Raw genomic sequence first — 20,130 nt, 5'->3', positions numbered from 1 at the left:
TTTGAAATGCCAGAAAAGTGGTTGGTTTTGGAAGTGCCTTTCTGCATTTGTTTTTCATGCAAGCAGGGAAGTTGTCACTTACATTTCTAACTTCCTGCATCCTTAGGCAGTCCTGCCAGCATGTCTGTTTTCGGTGAAGGTGTCTCCACTCATAGAAAAAATTAGTGACCACAAGGATTTCAAGAAGCTCCTCAGGACACGGAATAACGTATTAGTGCTCTATTCCAAATCTGGTGAGTTCTCCTTTTGCATTTGACTGTTCTTTGTGTCTGATAAACTAGATTGTGAGCCCCTGGGTACTTATTTAGGTGCCTAAATACAGACTCCTCATGTTTAGGCCTCTTTTTAAAAAATGTTGGCCAGTGTTGTCATCTTTTCCTGTACAGTGATGAGCAAGCTCTTGGTGCTCAATATTTAATAACAGTAATGCACAGTTGTAGTTTAGTGGTTAGAGCAAAGGCCTGGGAATCAGGACTCCTGGGTTCTGTTCCCAGCTCTGTTGCTTACTCCCTCTGTGACCTTGGATAGGACACTTCATTTCTCTATGGCTTTGTTTACCAATTTGCAAAAATGGTCGCTACAATATCTATCAGTAAGGCTGTTTTAGTCACAGGTATTTTTAGTAAAAGTCATGGACAGGTCATGGGCAGTAAACAAAAATTCATGGCCCATGACATGTCCATGACTTGTACTATACACCTGACTGAAACTTGGGTGCTCTGGGGCAGGGAGCAGCCCGGAGGTGGCACAGGTGCTCTGGGGGTGGTGGGGAGTGGTGCATGGTCTGAGACCCCTGCTGCTGCTGGGGGAAGGGGTGGGGGGCTCACAGGGCTGGCAGGCTCCACATGGCTCCTGGAAGCAGCCGGCATGTCCCTGCAGCCCCTACATAGGTGGACTCGGAGGTGCTACCAGAGGGGCTCCACATCCTGCCCCTGCACCGAGAGCCTGCTGCACAGCTCCCGTTGGCTGAGAACTGTGGCCAGTAGGAGATGTGGGGGAAGTGCCTGCAGGTGGAGGCAGCACAGAGAGCTGCCTGGCCACGCCTCTGTCTAGGAGCTGAGGGAGGGACATGTTGCCACTTCTGGGGAGCCCCCCCCCCCCCCGAGGTACGCACCACCCAGAGCCCTCACCCCCTCCTACAGTCCAAGCCTAACACCCTGCCTCAGCCCTGAGCCCCCTCCCGCACCCAAACTCCTTCTGGTGGGGGAAGGGCGCTGTGGCCCGAGGGTGGCCCAGCAGTGGTCACATTGGCTGCTGCAGAGGTCATGGAAAGTCATGGAATCTGTGACTTCTGTGACAATCACAGCCTGTCTATCAGACACGGGTATTTCTAATGTGCCTGTCGCCATAATATTTAAGTACCAACCTCAGGGTGCTGCATTGTAAGGCAGAATGAATGAATGTTTAGAATACCTAAATCCAGCCATTTCTGTTGCTAACACCTTTGGATTTTCTATGGTTGCCTCTTGTCTTAATTACCATAACAGTGGGCCTCTTGTGTTGCTCCCCTGTCTCCCTCATCTCATACCATGTCACTTGTCCCTCTAAGATCTTTTCACTGTTGTCTACCAATCTTATTCAAACTCTCCATCCTCCCCTTTAAGGCTGTTCAATCTTGCTCTTATGTAGCTCTTTAATCTTGTTTCCTCTTGCTCCTTATCCTTCTGCTTTACTTCCTTTTCCTGTTTGTGCCTTTGTATCTTCCTTTGTGTTGCTCCCCAACCTTGGAACAGTCTTCTACTTCTTGGTATGTACCTGTTCTGTCTCTTCCATGCCTCTTAGTTAAAACCAGTGTCTTCCGTGAATTCTCCCCTGCTGATCTTCTCACCAGAGATGTCCCCTCACAATCCATAACTGAAATCTTGCCTTGTGTCTTTGTGTCGTCAGACATTGATTGCAAGTTCCTTTGGACAGTGGTACTGTCTGGCTGTGTGTGTCATAAAGTACTGGGTTTATTTATGGTGCCAGGTAAAAGAAACAGCGCTTTGAGATCCTTGGGGAAATGCAGAATGCTATTATTGTCATGGATTTGATACTCATTTGGCCAGCACACATGAGAACTGCTGATTAACTGTGAAGCGAGATCAAAACAGTCTCTTTAATGCTGCTGCTTCTCGCCCTCCAGCCCCCGCAAGTACAGTAAGGAAAAGGAAGTAGCCAGGAAATGTTGTTTTTTAATATTAATGTCTTTTGAACTGTGCTTAGTGAGATGGACCCAAATTCTGTTCTCTGTTACACTGGTGTAAATCGAGTAACCCCATTGACTTCAGCGGAGTTACTACAAATTGACACTACTGCAACTGAAAGCAGAATTTGGACCCTTAATATGGTGTTTCAGTGTTCGTTCCCCAAAAGAACTATTGTTGATAGAATTCTCCTGTTTGCTAAAGTGCAGATGCTTGGGGGAACTAACTTTATTTCCAAGGTGTGGTAGGGTGGGGGGTTATGCTGAAATGGTTAAACTGGCACGTACGTAACATGTGACTTAAATACTGTTAAAACATTTATATGTTTGGTATAATGGGAAAGTGCTAAGACTTGGCCAAAAATTTCTGCGGAACAGACTCAACGTGAAAATCATAAATCGTGTTTCTAACATTTTTCTATTTGAAAAGAACTTTTGTTAAAACATAAGACAACTGTATTGTTCAGCTTTTTAAAAGTTTCTTTTTTTTCCAGGCTTAGCATTGTTCGTGGTGGTAGCTTTCATTTTTAGTAGTACAACCGCAGCACTTCAGCACAGACACTTGTCAAATAAATGTCACCCTATGGGCATCCTTCAAAAGTCATGTTCTCGCTTTCTTTTTTTAAATTTTATTGGTTGGATTTAACAATGTAAAGCATTGCACTTAGAGCAGTCTAGGGGACTAACATTTCCTAGAGTGGTGATCTTTATACGCAATTAAAAAAATCTCTCGCTTAGCTGCTGTCCTGTAAAAAGTCATTGGGCACGATTCTAATCCCAGATATGCACCATGCATCTGTGTTGAGATTCTGGTCAGCTGACAGTCACATTGCTGGTGAGAAGGGTTAAAATATATGGGGCTCAAGCAAGTGCTACCTAATATTTCTGGTACATGCAGAAAACTCACTGATCAAGAGGGATGCACTCACTTGAGGTATATGCTTATTCAGTGCTAACAGATGACTTCCACAACCATTGTTGCAGTCCTTGGAGGGAACTCCCTCCATGTTCTCGTCCAGTATTTTCCAGTCTGAAATGCTTTCTTGGCACTGGATTTGGTGATTGGGTATATTTAGGCTTGAAAGGATTAGGTTTTTATTGGTAAATGTCTTGTTAAGATTGATTTCACCATACACACACAAACAAATGAAAAAATATTTTCATCAGTACTCATCGAAATTTACAGGTAGGCAGAGGAAGAAAAATGCTGCTTGGGAACTTATTAGAATTTGATTAAAGGATATTTTCTTTGTATATTTTGACATGTAATGTTGAGCCCTCTCCTGTAATTTCGTGCAACTGTGAAATGTAAAGCCATAAATATTTGAAAAAATGCTTTAAAATAAACATTGATATTATCCCTTGAACTTATATTAACCCACCCCCCCCAATCTGGCCAGGCCTAGGTATATTGTTGCATTCTGTACTGTTTGGAGCAAATGCCAGTCGCATAGGGTCAGTGTTTGGGGACGAGGATAGTTTCCTTAGTACTGATTCCAGTGGGAGGAGTCCCTGACAACATAGCTTCCTTGAGCCTATGCTGCAGAGACATGGAGCAATGCTGGGGATTATGGAGCTGGTATACAGAGAAGGTGGTTCCTGTTACTTAGATTCCAGGATAACAGGTGCTTCGTAAACATCCTATGTAGAACAAGAATGCTTTTTACAAATTCAGCTGGTAAGCGGAAAAGGAGTGTTCTTCACAGCCCATGCCTCCTTGTTAACCCAGCCAGCATCTCCATATGTACACTGAAGAAGAGAGAGAGAACCCTCTTATGAGAGCCTTTGGGGCAGAAGTGCTGTTTGTTTAAAACTACCCTCTGGGAACTCTCAGGCCTTGATTTGTCTAGGAAACAGGTTGGCTTGTTTTTATAGATCAAGTTAGCTAACTCCCTTTTGAAATAGCAAAGAGTCCTGTGGCACTTTGTAGACTAACAGACGTATTGGAGCATGAGCTTTCGTGGGTGAATACCCACTTCGTCAGATGCATGTAGAAACTGCTGAGCTTCAGTTCATCTGCAAATTTGACACCATCAGCTCAGGATTAAACAAAGATTGTGAATGGCTAGCCAACTACAAAAGCAGTTTCTCCTCACTTGGTGTTCACACCTCAACTGCTCAAAGAGGGCCTCATCCTCCCTGATTGAACTAACATCATTATCCCCAGCCTGATTCTTGCTTGCATATATATATACCTGCCTCGGTAAATTTCCACTACATGCATCCGATGAAGTGGGTATTCGCCCATGAAAGCTCATGCTCCAATATGTCTGTTAGTCTATACGGTGCCACAGGACTCTTTGCTGCTTTTATAGATTCAGACTAACACGGCTACCCCTCTGATACTTGACCCCTTTGAAATGGCCTTCAACTCTTAGTGTAGGTTAAGTTCAAGGCCTTAGTAATCGAGTTAGCTGGTAACAAATGGCCCTAGTGAAGAGTCAGAGGTGGAACCCTACCATTGGGAAAGGTTCCAGTCTTGCTAGTTGATTGATGTAGACAAGTGGTTCTGTTCTTGAGGATTAGCCTGTGGGGTCAGGGCCTAACCTGGTGGGATGTGATAGGCTTGTTATTTTTTTGTTAGCTGAGGAGCCAGCAATGGGAACTCTTGTGGTTTTGATGGTTCCATTAAAATTATGTTTTATAGTGGAGCAGCTGATTTCTTTTAATACGAAAGAGGTTTTTGGAGTCTAGAACAGTTTTTATTGTAACGGTTTAAAGAAGTCAGATATTGGGTTGAAAATAAAAATGCTTCTAGCTTCCCTCCTTAATTTTTTTTTTCTTGATTATTGTTAATAAGATTTTACACTTATAATAGTGCTTTGGGGTATTTTGGAATGAAAGTGCTTTATAAAAACCTACACATTTTTTGCAATGCTGTGCCATATCTCTCTTTGGAATTTTAAATGCAACCACTTGTAGGGTTAAAATGATAAGGCCCCCTTTACCATAGAATTTGAGCATCTCTTTAATGTAATGTATTAATCCTCCCAACATCCCTATGAGTGAACAAAGTGCTGCTATTCCCATTTTACAGATGGGAAACAGAGCGGCTAAGTGACTTGCCAAAGGTCACATAAGAAGTCTCTGGTGGAGCAAGGAATCGAACCTCTCTCTCCCAGAGCTTTCGCTAATGCTCTAACCACTAGACTGTCTTTCCAAGGCAAACCACTGAGTGCACAGCTGTAGGGAGAAGGAGGTGGGAGAAAGAAAGATACTGAAGTCTGTGGTAGAATGCATGACATACTCCCAGAAATGTAGGCAGTGGTGCATGCTGTAGGTATAAATGTTCAGGGTATCAGCACTCCTTTCAAATTACACAAGCGTTACTGATTTGATTTCTCTTACAAATGGCACTCTAGGAAAAATGTTCTCTCTCTGCTTTGAACAAAAGATTTGCAATTGCTGTATCTGCTGATTGGATTAATGCTGTTATTACTGTTGTTTTCAGCTGCCGCAGCTGAAAATCCACTCAGGTTCCTGTCCGACGTGGCCCAAGAGGTGAAAGGACGAGGTACTATAGCCTGGATCGATTGCGGGTATGTGATGTGCTGTTTTCTTTCCCCCCTTCCTCTCCAGTCTTATTTTGGTACTGTGAATTTACCTCTTCAGTGGCTGTAAATCGATCACCTCATATAATGGAAAGCACTTTATCATGAAGGGTAACCCTGTAATTGGAGCAGGTGTACCTTTTACACATCTTTCTGGTCTTCCTTTGGGATGTCCTTGGGATAGTCTCTTCCCCACAGCTCCTGTCAATTCCTCTCTGCCAGCATGTTCTTTGGTCATGAGCTGGGAACCCTGGAGCATGGTCTTTCTTTTGCTGTGTCTCCCCCAACCCCTTCAGAAGGGAATGCAGCATGAAAGCTCTGCTCTCCTCCCTCCTTGGTACGGTGACCAGATAACAAGTATGAAAAATTGGGACTGGGGTTGGGGGTAATAGGTGCCTATATAGGAAAAAGGCCCAAATATCGGGGCTGTCCCTATAAAACCAGGACATCTGATCACCCTACTCCTTGGCTCCTCATGGAAGAGATTGCAACACACAAGACTCTGTGAGCTGGAAGAGAGATTGGAGTGTACTCTGACAGCACATCCTCATCCTCTGTGCTCCATGCCTGGGAAAATACAGCTTAGGCTGTTCTCTGCTGGAGGAGAGCAGCAGGCTCAGAGGATGATAAATATGCAGCAGTGAACACAGGGTCCTTCCTATGGTTGAAACAGAACTTCACAGTGGACGCAACTGACCCCCGTGCAATGGGACAGCCCCAAACCTATGCAACACTTACATCGTATATTGAGAGTAACTTAGCTGTGGTAGAACATGCAAACATTGCATGATTTGTATAACTCTTTGGTTTGGAAGGGACCTGCAGTTAGAGCATTTCATGAGAAGATGTATTTTAGAAACTTGCTCTCTTGCTTGTAGTTTCATGGCAGTTCTCAATGCAACATTGGGGAAACTTTGTCTGTTTTTTGTAAGTAGTTATTTGAGGGGGAAGGAACAGGTGTGCGGTTTGGTTTTAAGATCTGAAAGCATCTGTGGTTCTGTTCATGATGCTGACAATAGCACAGTACATGTGGGTTTAGTTTTCATATCCTGGTGTGTGTTTCTGTCTCTGCATCTTGAAAGCCTTGCTCTTCTGCCTGCTGTTGACAATGTCCACTTCTTGTTCTTATAAGGGAACAGATTGCTGGCTACCTTTCTAGAGGCTGATATGCTGTAGTACAAATAGATGCACCATGGTCAGATGTAGCTCATCTATAAACTCAAAGGGATTTTTCTAAAATTGTATTTTTGAGTCCGGGCCCTTCCTCTTTTGTTAGAAAACTGTGACCCACAATAAAAGTTATTGGTTAACCAAAGTTAATTCATCATTTTTTTTGCTCCCTGCCACCTCTAAACAAATCATCACTAACAAGGGTCATGTTATGCCTTTTTTCTCTGTCGGGGTGGTCAACCAGAGCCTGAGAGAGAGCCAGAATTTACCAGCGTACATTGCCAAAGAGCCACAGTAAAATGTCAGCAGCTCCCTACCTCCCTCCCAGCACCTCCCACCTATCGGCAGCCCTGCCAGTCAGTGCCTCTCCCTCCCTCCCCGCACCTCCCGATCAGCTGTTTTGATCAGCTGTTTCGTGGCAGGCAGGAGGCTGTGGCCGGGCGAGGAGGGGAGGAGCGAGGGCACGGCATGCTTAGGGGAGGGGGTGGGAAGGGGAGGACTGGGGGCAGGGCCTGTAGAAGAGCAGTTTGAACAGTGAGCACCCCCCGGGACATTAGAAAGTTGACGCCTGTAGCTCCAGCCCCGGAGTCGGTGTCTCTACAAGGAGCCGCATATTAACTTCTGAAGAATCACATGTGGCTCCGGAGCCACAGGTTGGGCACCCCTGTTCTACGTTCTTGTTCTGTTGGGCCAGTCCAAGTGAATGTTATGTCTTCATCCCAGGAGACGAAGACAGTGGTTGAGATTGTTAGCTGGCATAAACTGGGGTAGCTCCATTGACATCAGTGGAACTGTATCAGTTTCCAATCTCTGAGGCTTTAACTCAGCAAATGGATTGTGAAGAAGAAAATGGGGAAATGTGGCATATCTCTTAGGTCCCCTCTCCTGCCAAAAAATATCAATGACAACTAAAACTTGACAGGCACTGAGGTCTAGTGAATAGGACACCTGACTAAACGTCAGGAGACCTGGGTTCTTTTCAAAGATTTGCTGCTGACCTGCTGAGAGACATTGGGCAAGTCTCTTCACCTCTCTGTGACTTTGTTTCCCCTCTCACCCTTTCTCTTCTTTTTCTGATTTAGATTGTCACTATGGATCAGGAGCTGTTGCTTACTGTGTGTCTGGGTACAACTCCTAGCATATTGTGCTCCCATCTTGGTTGGAATCTCTAGGTGCTACTGTAACACACATAATAATCGTAAGCTTTGATGTAAATTTTAGCATTACATCAGGGAGAAATACTCAGTATTTAGGGCCCAATCCTGGTCCCATTTGAAGTCAATGGGAGTATTGTTATTGAGTTCAGTGGGATCAGAATCTGACCCTTAATTTCCCTGTGTTGGGATGAGAGGAGGAAACTCAACGTTTTGATCTTTGTATTACAACAGATTCTATTGACTTTAATTCTAATATCTTCCTCCCTCTGCTTTCCTTCCAAAAGGCTGTCACTTAAAACAAGCTTCCTTTATGAGTTACTCACAAGGAATATACTTTAACTTGAGGAGACTTTAATACTTCAATTTACTTTCTAATATGTGTGGCACTTACAGTGCCTTTCATCTGGTCAGAGCAGAGTTCTGTACAAATATAATTAATTAATCCATATCACCAGTATGAGGGGGGCAAGTATTGTCCTGAGAGAAGTGAAATGACTTGCTGAAAGTTGTACTGTAAATCACTGGCAGAGCTGGGAATAGATAGCCTGGCTTCAAGATTGCTCCTTTTAACCCCAGATAATGCTGTTACGACAGTAATTGAGTGTACTAATAATGGAGACCATGTTGTAAACGTGGCGCCGGTTGTAATCCGTCAGAGGGCTGAGCTATATTAATGTTCAGAGGGTTCGATTTGGGAAGAGACCTAAAAAACTTGGATGCTTTCCCCAGACATAATCAGAATTTTCAGAGGTCTTTCTCTGCCCCCTCATTCACAGTGAGATATCTTAACAGAGAGAGATGAACCAGCTGAGTGCCGGAGACTGAGTGAGGGAAGGCCAGGAGTCTTGATGGTAGCCAGGGGAGTTTGGTTGCAGATCCGAATTGGTTTGGTTTTGAGTCAAGTTTTGCTTGGTGATTTATTGTTTTAAAGCCGTGGAGAGCCTTCTGAAATCAATATATTCGTAGAGGATGGGGTATTATGTTTTTGCTCTCGAAAGATTTTCCAACCCATTGTCTCTTCCTTTCTGCAAGAGGCTGCAAACTACCGGTGGCTCCCCTCGTTCCAGTCAGAAAGTGTGGAAGGTGACTGTAGAGCCTTCTGTTGCTGACCACAAAGGCCTGTTTCCAGGAGTGCTGAACAGCTGAGCCCTACCAGAGCTGCTCAAGATACTCTCCCATTGCAAATTTTTTGTGATGCTTATTTGTGATCTCGGCACGGAAACAACAAATGCACAGATGTAGGGATATTTACAGGGCAGGCTCAATTTGTTTTACAAATATTGGCGAGAAATGGTTTGTTTGGCAGCAGTATTCTCCGCTCCCTTAAGCAGAGAATTTTGGCTATAGTCTCTATGCCCTGCTATAGTGAGCTCCTTTTGCTTTCAGATATGTGCGTTGGCATGGCTGGCATTCATGCAGAGTTGTAGTTGCTACCTTCGGCTCGACTCCCGTGTGGCGATGAAAGCGCTACCCCGTCTATTGGCCATGTTCACTGCTTTCTCAAGGCATGGTGGTTTTTGCTCCTTTTTGAGGAGAAAGCAAGAGTATGTTGCTCCCCCAACAAAGCTGGTGGTTATTAATCAGTTGTTGAGCACTAGCTGAGCTTTCTCTGCTGTGTGAAATACAGAGGAAGATGCAGGCCTTACCACCAGAAATTTTCTGTCTAAATAGCCTACTTACAAGTAAACCAGCTTCCCCACTCATGGGTTTCCATGGGTCAAGCAAGAGGTTAGGCTTGAGCTCTCCGGTCCAGTGCTGACGGAAATAGGGCAGCCTCTTGAAGGCCAGGAAGACTTGGCCTTGCATAGACTCTGGGGGAAGAGTTGGTTGCTTGCCCAGCTAGTTAGCATGGAGAAAAGCTGCTGCTTAGTTGGTAGCAGCTATTACAAGAATAGCTGAGTTCCACCAGAACAGATGTGACTGGCTTCCCTGTGATGCTTTGGACACAGTTCTGCAACATGCTGAGCGCCTTCCACTCCCAGGCCTCTGGGATTTATTCACGTGCATCAGTCCCTTCCTAGAGCAGGGCCCTATTGTATATAGGCTCTGGGGCCTCTTAGCACTTTGCAGCATGAAGCCATTACTCAGCAGCTAGATTTGAAGTGATTCATATTGGCTTAAGCCCTGGCAGAAAGGAGCTGACCCCTACTAAGAGGGCGCTTGTGCTGGTGGAATTTATCAAAATATCAAAGTGAGGACTCTTGGTTCCTATCTGAGGTATCATAGGTGGCTCTGTACATAATGAAACACGAAGCAGTTCAGTTATGAATAAAAGATCCGCAAACGATGTGACAAAAATACTTACATTTTATTTCAGCCTTTCCATGTTTTAATTAGGAATCCCTCACTGAGGCGTTTGATGTTGAATGAATTGCAGCGTGAGAGATGTCAGAATGTTGAATTAATAATGTCTGGTGAGATGCAGTCTTACCCATGACATCTACTTTTTGCTGCTGTCTGTTTAAACAGAATGCTCCCATTTATGCATTTCAAGATCTAGTGCATCACTTCTGGATTAAAAAGTAACAACAAACTATATGAGGGTTCAGTAAACCTTCATATAGTATCTGGATGGGGACAGCTGTTGGCAAGATAAGATTTCCTATGAACTGCTCTGGTTTGGCTATAAGCGCTTAGAGTGTGGCACCTGAAATACAAACTGACTCAGGTAGGGTAGTCTAATAGCTTGAGCAAGGAACTGGGAGTCAGGTCTTCTACGTTCTATTCCCAGCTCTGCCACTGACTGTTTATAATTTTGGGCAATTAACTTAAGTCTCTGTGCCTTGGTTTACCAGACAAATGGATAGATTAACATCTAACTCCCATAGATGTTGTAAGGCTTAAATAGTTAATTTTTATCAAGTGTTTGGAGACTTTTTTGAATGACAGAAGTACAAAGCTAAAATACTTCTTACTGTACAGTTAATGCATCCAGATGCTTATGTGTTGGGAAAACAAATCATCAAAAAAGGCTTGATATTTCGTTAAGAGTCTAGTTCAACTTTCACAAATGCAGGCGTGGATCTGGCCGTAAGTTTGCAGGGGAACTGAAATGGGGAATAGAAAGCTTAACTTGTTTGAAAAGAGAATTATTTTCAACCCTTATTGTGACCGTAAAATAGACTATGTGGTAAAATAGGGTGATTTAAGAGCTGTGTGTGATGCAGTGTGAGGCTCCTCACCGTGTGCATCTGATTGGCTTACTCTACCTAGTGCCGCTGCAGATCTTCCATGTGCACAGCTCCCATTGTGCTCCCTGGAGTTCCATGTACTGAGAGGATGCAGGATTGGGGCCACGAATTGGTGATTTGCGTAATGGGTAAATCAAAAGAGCTGTGTCAAGTGTAATAGGACAGTTCTTTGGGCTCTTTATAGCAAATGTTGGCATGGCCTAGCAGTGACAAATATAAACTGTGAAATGATGTAAACTTATTTCTGTGTTGGGGTGCGGTGGTAGAATCCCAGTGTTATACTGCTTGGATTGAAGTTCAGTCACTCATTACTCAGGCATCTTTGGCCTAAAAGGAAAACCTAACCTCAGCTTGGAAGGTGCTGAGATCTGGTTTTGAAGGTTACCAATCATTCTCAGATTAGTTTGCAATAGATGGGGCCGAACTAGAGTGCATCTGAGTGGAGGGGGAAGCGATGGGTGAAATGCGGCAGATGGGTGGTAGAGAAAATCAGTTGGAGGGGTGTGTGTGTGAGATTAAGGAAGTGAAGTAGATTATTTGGGAAATGTGGTCAGGAGGGTGTGGCAAAGGGTCTCTAGAGAACCTTTATGCTCTAAAATAATATTCACAACACTGATGCCTCTTTCTGCCCCAAATTCCTACCCACGAGAAAAGAGGAAACGGATAAAATTTTTAAAAAAAGAAAAACAAAAAAGAGCCAAACCCCCTATCCCAACCAGTGCTGTGACTTTGAAAATGGACAGGTGCCAAGGACTCCATAAAGTCTACCATGAACTTTGCTGTCCCTGTTGATTGTACATGAAAGGTGCTCTGATGCTACCATGTTGGGTGGCAGTACAAAACTCTAAGATAGATGAAGAGATAGAAGTGGGAATTGCATCAGACTGTTTGCAGGTCACCTTTTAGATGCTGACATTCTGCCAAACACTTTCTGAAGGACACTTAGGGGTAGCCGGGGTATTTTGGATGTGTGGCTCTCCTGCCCTATTTGTATAATTGGGTATTTGAATTTGGTATCCCCGTCTGATCTAGCTTCTTCTGGAATCCCAGGAATTTGTCTGCTGTTCTCTGATAACATTTTTGGTTTAGTATCATTTTCCCAATTATGAAAATTAGTTTTAAAAATCAAACCAAATCAAAACAAGTGCATATTGCTTTGCTTTGAGTAATTAATCCTTCATCAAACACACATGGTGCTTTTTAACGTAGGTCCCAAACAGAAACAAAGCTGTTACTGTGGGTCCCATCTGCTGTCACAGAGCATGTGCTCGGATTTATCACATCCAGGCTGTTTGTTCGTTAGGGAAATGCCATCTGGCCTAAAATGCCTTGCGCTTGGGTTGGTCTTAATCTCTCCTTCCTGCTTCCGTGTCATATCTCAGTCCTGTCTACCTCCGCCAGAAATGGGTGTAGGTGGCTGATGAATGCCTTTGTAAGATACTGCTCTCCTTCCCTTTCGATATGTTACCGTATTTGTTAGCTGTTGGGTGAAATAGTTCTCTCTGAGGGTATGGCTACATTTGGAATTTCAAAGCGCTGCCGAAGTGTGTGTGTAGGCAGAGCGGCAGCGCTGGGAGAGAGCTCTCCCAGCGCTGCATGTAAACCACATCCCTTACGGGTGTAGCGTGCAGCGCTGGGAGCCGCGCTCCCAGCGCTGCTGCCCTGATTACACTGACGCTTTACAGCGCTGTATCTTGCAGCACTCGGGGGGGTGTTTTTTCACACCCCAGTTGCAGCACTGTAAAGTGTGAGTGTAGTCAAGGCCTGAGTTTCTCGTTTCCTAATGTTTTGCATACAGAATGTTTTTATAGGATCTGTAGTATATTAATTGGTTTAATTACTTGGGATGGAGGAGAGGGACTTTTAAGAGTCTAAAATCCATCTCAATTTTTGTGACTGAAGGTGGAAATAAGAGTAAGAGCTGGTCGAAAATGGGATGCAAATTTATTTGATCTATTTATTTCAATTTTTCTCAAACTATTTATTTATTTATTTTATTTATTTTGGGAGTGGGGATTGACATTTTGATCAGAAACTTTAAAGTTGTGAATTTCAGAACTTTTTTCCTAGAGCTGGTGAAGAGAGAGAAGATGAAAGAAAGGAATGCAGTGCTGTTGCATTTGTACAGTATAGCTGTGTGTGGGGTGAAAGATAGTAGCTGTGCAGTAGAAGATAGTAAGTAAACATTACAGGACAGGTAGGAGAGGAAGTGAAGAATACAAATATCTGTTTGAAGCTCTTGAGGGGATTTAGGGAAGGTCTACGTTAAAAAAACACACAGTTTTGCCAGCATAATTGTGTGTACATAAAAGGGTTTTGCCAGAATAGCTGTCAGCCGGAGAGCTCACCTCATTGCACCACTGACCAGCAGAGCTATGTTTGTGATGTAGACCTGGCCTGACGTGGTGTAATCACGCACATTAAAATTTAGCCAGGGTGAGACATGTCTGACTGTTGTGGTAAGTGCCATAGGATTCTACTAGCTCCAAGGAGTCAGGGCTTCAGTTTTAAATACCGACGGGGGGTGGTCTATCTGACAGCACACAGCCTCCTAAATCATGCTGCAGCTTTAGGTCAGTGACTCAAGGAGATGAGTGGCACCTCCTTGGGTTAGCAACTTGCGTTAAATCATGTAGGGGAGCTGCTAACCAAATTAAAAACTAAGTTGGCTTGTCTTCCCTGATATTTTGACCTGAGTTAGCTAACACGATTTAAGAACACCAGTTTTATTCATAGTGTAGACATACCCTGTATCGCCTCTGCTCCCTACAGCACCCAGTGTAAACATTTCTCACGCATGGGGAATAGCACCACTGTAAGACTATAAGCAATTTTATAATTATACTATTCCTTTAGATTGGGGAAAGGAGCAGACTTGTCCTCCATGGTTTTCAGCCTGGTGAGTAGGTTTCGCCTTTGGGCTACTAGATATAAAACTCTTCAAGCCCTGGTATATTATATTAGTTCAGAAGAATTATGGTCACATCTAACTAAAGACTACTGGAATGCATGCGCATAAGAGGTAGCGTTCAGATTGTGCATTCAACCATCCCATTTGTTTTCTGATTTTCTGAATTGCTGATTAACTGCGGAATGTTAATATTAATGTCATTAGCTAAGACTGAATTAACACTACTTCCGTTTTCTTGCATTTAGTCCTTAATAATCCACTTTAAACATTCTCTAGGTAACTCTCCCAGTTCATTGAATACATATGCAAAGACGCAACCAAAAAATAATACATTATATAACAGCTTCTATATATATGTGGATGATATTTCCTAGAAGTATTTTCATATATATTTAATTCTAATGTGAATTCAAACATATACTTATCATCTTCTATTGATTACAGCATTGTACCATAATTTGGAATCTCCTAGACCGTGATCCAACAGTTTAGGTGGAGTGTAGCAGAATCTACAAAGAGAGGGTTTTTGTTCTTTTTTTTTTTTTTATAAGAAGAAACTGATGCTTGCTTTCTAGCCAGCCTTTGGTTGCTTTTTTAAAGCTCTCTATTTTATTTTGATGAAGGTTTGTGTGTGGCTGTCTCAACTTATTAACTCCAAGGAAAATACCATTCATTATAACATTGGGGCTTTCTGCAGAGCTGGAAGATCATGGTGTATAATGGTTCTTTTCCTGCTCTTGATTGTTGGTGTCTGAAGACACCTGCATTAGCTTTATCTTGGGGTGCTTTTTTTTTTTTTTTGGTTAAAGATACTTTTGCTGTTAGTGATATAAACTCCCGAGCTTCAGTTTCAGAAAATGTCGTCGTTTCTCTCCCCCTCCCCCATTTTGTTTGTGTAGGTTATTTGGCTTTCTAATTGACTAGAGGGTAGACAGAATCATTTTTATTGGAAGACTGGTGGTGCTGGTTTTCTACAGCATATAAATTGCTACTGCCTCTCTGTCACATCACATTTCAGGGGAATGTTCAGAATAGAGAACTATGATGCATTGTGGGTCTCTGATGGAGGAGTTTTGCAGTCTTTTGGGCGAGCCCCAAAATCCACATGAGTCCCTGGATTCTTGTTGATCTGCTGATCCTATTTCCTATTTACTTTCTATGAAGCAGGTTTTCCTTTTTGGTTCAAACCTCCCAGTCCCCAAAATCAAATCAAATCAAACCCTTTAACCATTGCGCAGCCCCTTACCTGATTTCTGTCTGTTACAAGCAAAACCTGTTATTCTCACTTCTCTAGTAAATTAGTTTCCATGAGAAATGCAGCATCACACTATGGCAAAGGTTATTTATAATAAAGGAACGAGTCCTTTATTTTAAGCTTCCCGTGTTTAAAATGTTATCTCTATCCTGCTGTCTGGGTCTTTGCCTGTTCTGTTCGACATAGGTTCTTATACTGCTCTCGTTGTCACAGTATCGAAGGGCCAGTCCGAGTTGAGAGTGATGCAGGTGCTTTCTGTCTGAGTGGATGTAAGCCATTATCATCCAGTGACTGCTTAGCACAGCTGTTTGGAGAAGGAGAGCTCTTACGGCCAGGTTGACAAGTTTTGAGAAGTGATTTCCCCACCCCCCCGCCTCCCATTTCAGATCTGTCTCGGGAGAGTGATACAGAAGGGCCTGAAATCATTACAGAATATGAGGATCCATATAAATGTGACATACTGTAAGCAGCACTAGTCGTGGCAGCTGCTACTTCAGACTAGGAAGTATTAATGATGATACACACACAAACACCTCCCTACAGTTGGGGTGAGATTGGAGGGAGAGGGTTGGTATGTCTTTCCTTTGATTGGCACGGTACACAAGCTGCTGTATTATAAATGCATTGTGTGGTTCTTGCTCTAGTGTAGGGAAGGTGATTGTAAGGTGTATGGTCAGAAATCACATGCTGCCTAAAACACATTGCTAATCAGCTGCATTTAAAGTTCCTAAACGTCATAGTCACAGATAAGACGCAGACTGGCAATGGCTTTTCGTTTCAGAGGATGCATCTAAGAGTTGCTATCGCAAGTATGTACGATTTTGTTGAAATGGATTATGAATGTTTCTGTCATCTGTGTAACCCTTTCGATTGCTGCTTTGTTGGGTCACAAGTGCTTGTGGATGTCTGGCTGGAGGTGTTAGCAGGATCTGAACTCCGTGCGTCTCTGGATGTACCTTGGCTTGTTGCCGTAAAAGAAGAAAAGCAGGATAGAGCATGTATCTCTGGAAGCCCACCAGAGGGCTTTGTGCACTGGGGTTGGGAACCCAGAGAAGCGACACGAGCAGGCTTTGGGAGATTAGCCAGAGCACAGTTTGGGCTCCCCAATCTCAGAGAATGCTGGCTGCCTCCGAAGCTATTGGGCAGGACAAATCCAAGGGATGTTCCAAAACTCCAGTTAACCTGGAGTTACAACTGGGTCTGTAGTGTGCATGTTGTTCCTGGCACATTGTGGGGAAGTAGAAGCACTTAAAGAGCAGAGGCAAAAAAGTGATCAGAAACACTGATGGCAGAAGGACAGCAACTGAAGTGTATCTGAGAGGCATTGTGATCCAGTGAATCAGATGCTGGACTGGGGTGTTAGAGACACTGGTTCTGTGTCCAGCTCTGGCATTGACCTGCTGTGTGAGCTTGGACGAGTCACTCCACTAGTGTGTGTCTATGATTCTCGCTGCCACCTAATCTCTGTTTTGTCTGTTGAGACTGTAAGCTCTTCAGGGGCGGGGCTGTCGGTGTGCGTGTATGTACAGGGCCTAGCACACTGGCGTCCCAGTCTTGGCTGGGGCCTCTAGGTGCTGCTATCATATAAATAACCAGAACTAGGAAATAAAATGTAACAGGCAGGAGTCACTGAGCCTGATTTCGGATTGTGAGATATGGCTGCATGGTTCAGCTGGGCCTACATGGATCTGCGTATCCGGGAGTGAGCCAGTGTTGATATAGGCAGAGTTCTTGACCTCATTCTTTCTGAATGCCCCAATGCTGCCCCTAAATCCCCAGCACCACTGATTCCTCATCTGCACCTAGGCCAACTCCATCACCTTTGTGAGGGTGGGGTGGGCAATACAAAGCAGGTTTCCATGCAAGCTAATGTTGGCAGGGGCAGCATTGTCGGATGCCAGGAAACTCAGTGGATATTCCCAAGGTGGCTTTCCATGAGCCCAGTCCCTCTCGCAAACTATAGATCACTTAATGGCTTCTGTGGAGCCAGATTGGTGGGAGATGGTGAGATGGGACCACTTTGGTTCAGCTTCCCGTTCTCTGTTAATGTTTTCAGCAAGTTTCCTGGTGTGCCCACTCCTTTGGGAGGGGGTTATTCTGACCTCTCGTTTGGGCTAAACGCAGGGGATAAAGCTGGATCATTTGTGGGACACACTGTAAATAAAGCGGTGGCCTCTTCCTTGTTAGCGGCGGTGTGGCACGTAGCTGCTGGGGTTAACGTTCATGCAGAAGTGGGTGGCATGAGGAAGCAGAGCAGTATTAATGTGGGCAGTGTTCCTGACCTCATTACTTAAGCTATCGTTTCTGAGGTGTCTCTAGTAACCACTTCTCCTGAGCCTGGATCCTTATCTCTAATGTCATATAAGTTCGACAGTCAGTTTGGGAGTTGTGTGTGTGTGTGTGTGAGATTTTTTTTTTTTTAACAGGCCCTGTAGTAAACTTCCTTTCCTCTTCAAACAGTATAATTAAATTGCAAGAGCTGGAGACCTAATTATCCTTTCCCATGTAAGAGGTGAAGCACTCGTCATTAGAGAGAGGCTGTTGGCTGAAATCCAAAGGAGGTAAATCTCCTCAGAGCAGAGGCTGAAGCTCTGTTGGTATTTGCTGTTAAGAATAATGGCAGTTACCAAATGTATCGGAGAAGGTTACTATCAACATACACCTTGCGGATTATTTTATTTTATGGCTTGCGTAGAGATAAGCAGAAGGAGCAAAGATAAAAATAACTAGATTCAGCATTCCCTTCTCAGTTACTTGTTTGTTTTTTTGCCCCTTCCAAAGAAACATCAATGAAGCCTCTGCATGGTGCATTTAACATGCTGAAATCTTGGCCTTGGAACCTGTAAAGCTATGACATCTGCGGTGATGCATGAAAAAATTACTGATGGAGATCTAAGCCTCATCTGTACTGGGGATTTGCTGTGATCCAGCCCTGGCTGTAGCTTGTTCAATGCAAACCCTAGTGTAGATAGATGAAACTTTCATGGTCTGGTGTACCTGTGCTGGAAACCAGGGTAAGATGCACCAGTGCAAATCATAGCTTTCCTTGTCTATACTAGGGGGTTTGCACCTGTGCATCTGTACAGGTGGCTGCAAATCCCCAGTGTAGGCAATGCTTTAGAGGCTGGTTTTTGACCCGGTACCACCTGTTGTTTGTATTCCCATTGTTTAATAGATGCCCAAGTTAGTGTGGAGTTAGTAGGAATTGCATTCAGTTATGTTCATTACAAGTATTCATACGGCATTCATTTTAATACCTAGCCATCCCTTCCCTCGGAGAACAATACTGTGTAGCACTAAATCTAAAGAACCTTTCAAAGGTAAGTCTCCCTATCCCTATTTTACAGATAGGAAAAATGAGGCTTTAGGAACTAAGTGACTTCCCCACAGTGAATCAGTGGCAGAGGTGGGAATGGAATCCGTCTCTTGACTCCTATTCCAGTGTCCTGTTCAACAGACCAAGATAAACATTCCCAGCAGCAGAAAGCAAATATACAGCAACACTATCTGCAGATCTAAAGGTCTGTCGTACCATAACTTGTGCTATATAGAGTTGCCAGCACCATTGTACATGCTAAACTAGACACTTCACAACATTTGTTCTAAGATGAAGCTGAGATGTAGGGTAAACCACAGTTGTGTGTGTCCTGAAACGAACGTTTGCGGAGCGCCGAGAGTAGCATTTACAAAGGTCTTAGCTAGCTCGTGTTAATTGGCAGCCAGTTACTCCAGTTACAACAGCAGCACAAGCTCTACTCCAGATGGACCCTCTGTGTCTCGGCTACAGTGTCCTGGCGAGAGTCAGTTTTGGATGTTAGGGCTCTGAGAATTCACTGTCATCGGCTCCCCTGAGCCTGGCCCATGGGGCAGTTCACTGAAGCGCCTTGGATGAGTGGAGGTGGCATGAAAGGCCAGAGAGGGTGAGGAGGTCTCTGGTAGCTCGGCTTATGGCCATCTAAGGCTTTGTGGATGGTAAACAGTATGTTGAATTTCATTCAGTTGATGTGCAGAGAGTGGAGCATAGGTGTCCCACGCTGTCACTAGCTGATTTTGCTTATGAGATGGGCAGCCTTGTTTTTACTGGCTGCAACCTTAAAGTCCTGTCCCACTGTAGTGCTACAGAGAGTGAATCTCAGTAGTCCAGCCTGGAGGTAACAAAGATGTTGCTGACCATAGTGAGATCTGTATTGGAGAAGCAAGCATGCGGTCTCTTGGTATCTGAAGGTGAAGAATAAGGAAATCTATTACTGGCCGTGATCTGTGACTCCAGGAACAGATGTGAGTTTAGTAAGCCCCCAAGACCGCAAGCTATTTTGATACTGAGAAATTGAGGGAATAGTCATAGGCATTGCTGTTTCCTCAGAATGCTAATTTGGATCCACAGAATAACACTTTAGGTGTCAGTACTATTTTCTGTAACGTAATGCCATCTGTAAAATATGTTCAGAAAACCTCTGCACACAGGGTTTGCTCTTATCTGCAACACAGTGTTAATTAATTGTTTGTTTCTCATGTTTGCAAAGAGACAGACAGTTCTTCTGACAGTCTCAGTCACAAACACCAGCAGTAGCACTGCGTTTATTGGGGCTCCTGGCAGCCATTGCGTGTGTGTGTGTGTGTGTGTGTGTGTGTGTGTGTGTACGTACGTACGCATTGGAACAAAACACCCAGACCTGGCCCTTGTCAGCTGACTTGGGCTTGCAGGGCTAT

At 44.0% G+C, this 20,130-nt stretch overlaps 1 protein-coding gene across 2 annotated transcripts in view; it reads left to right on the top strand.

The window, feature by feature from the left end:
• Positions 1–20,130, top strand: part of PDIA5 (protein disulfide isomerase family A member 5) — a 130,403-nt gene that overhangs the window by 21,386 nt on the left and 88,887 nt on the right. For both annotated transcript variants that reach the window (XM_030579850.1, XM_030579851.1), the window contains exons 2-3: positions 107–233; positions 5,637–5,724. In XM_030579850.1, the coding sequence (XP_030435710.1) occupies positions 107–233; positions 5,637–5,724 (215 nt within the window). The remainder of the gene's footprint in view (positions 1–106; positions 234–5,636; positions 5,725–20,130) is intronic.

This window comes from Gopherus evgoodei, chromosome 11 (assembly GCF_007399415.2).
Source record: "Gopherus evgoodei ecotype Sinaloan lineage chromosome 11, rGopEvg1_v1.p, whole genome shotgun sequence".
Taxonomy (NCBI): domain Eukaryota; kingdom Metazoa; phylum Chordata; order Testudines; family Testudinidae; genus Gopherus; species Gopherus evgoodei.
This window is presented reverse-complemented; position numbering and strand designations above follow the sequence as displayed.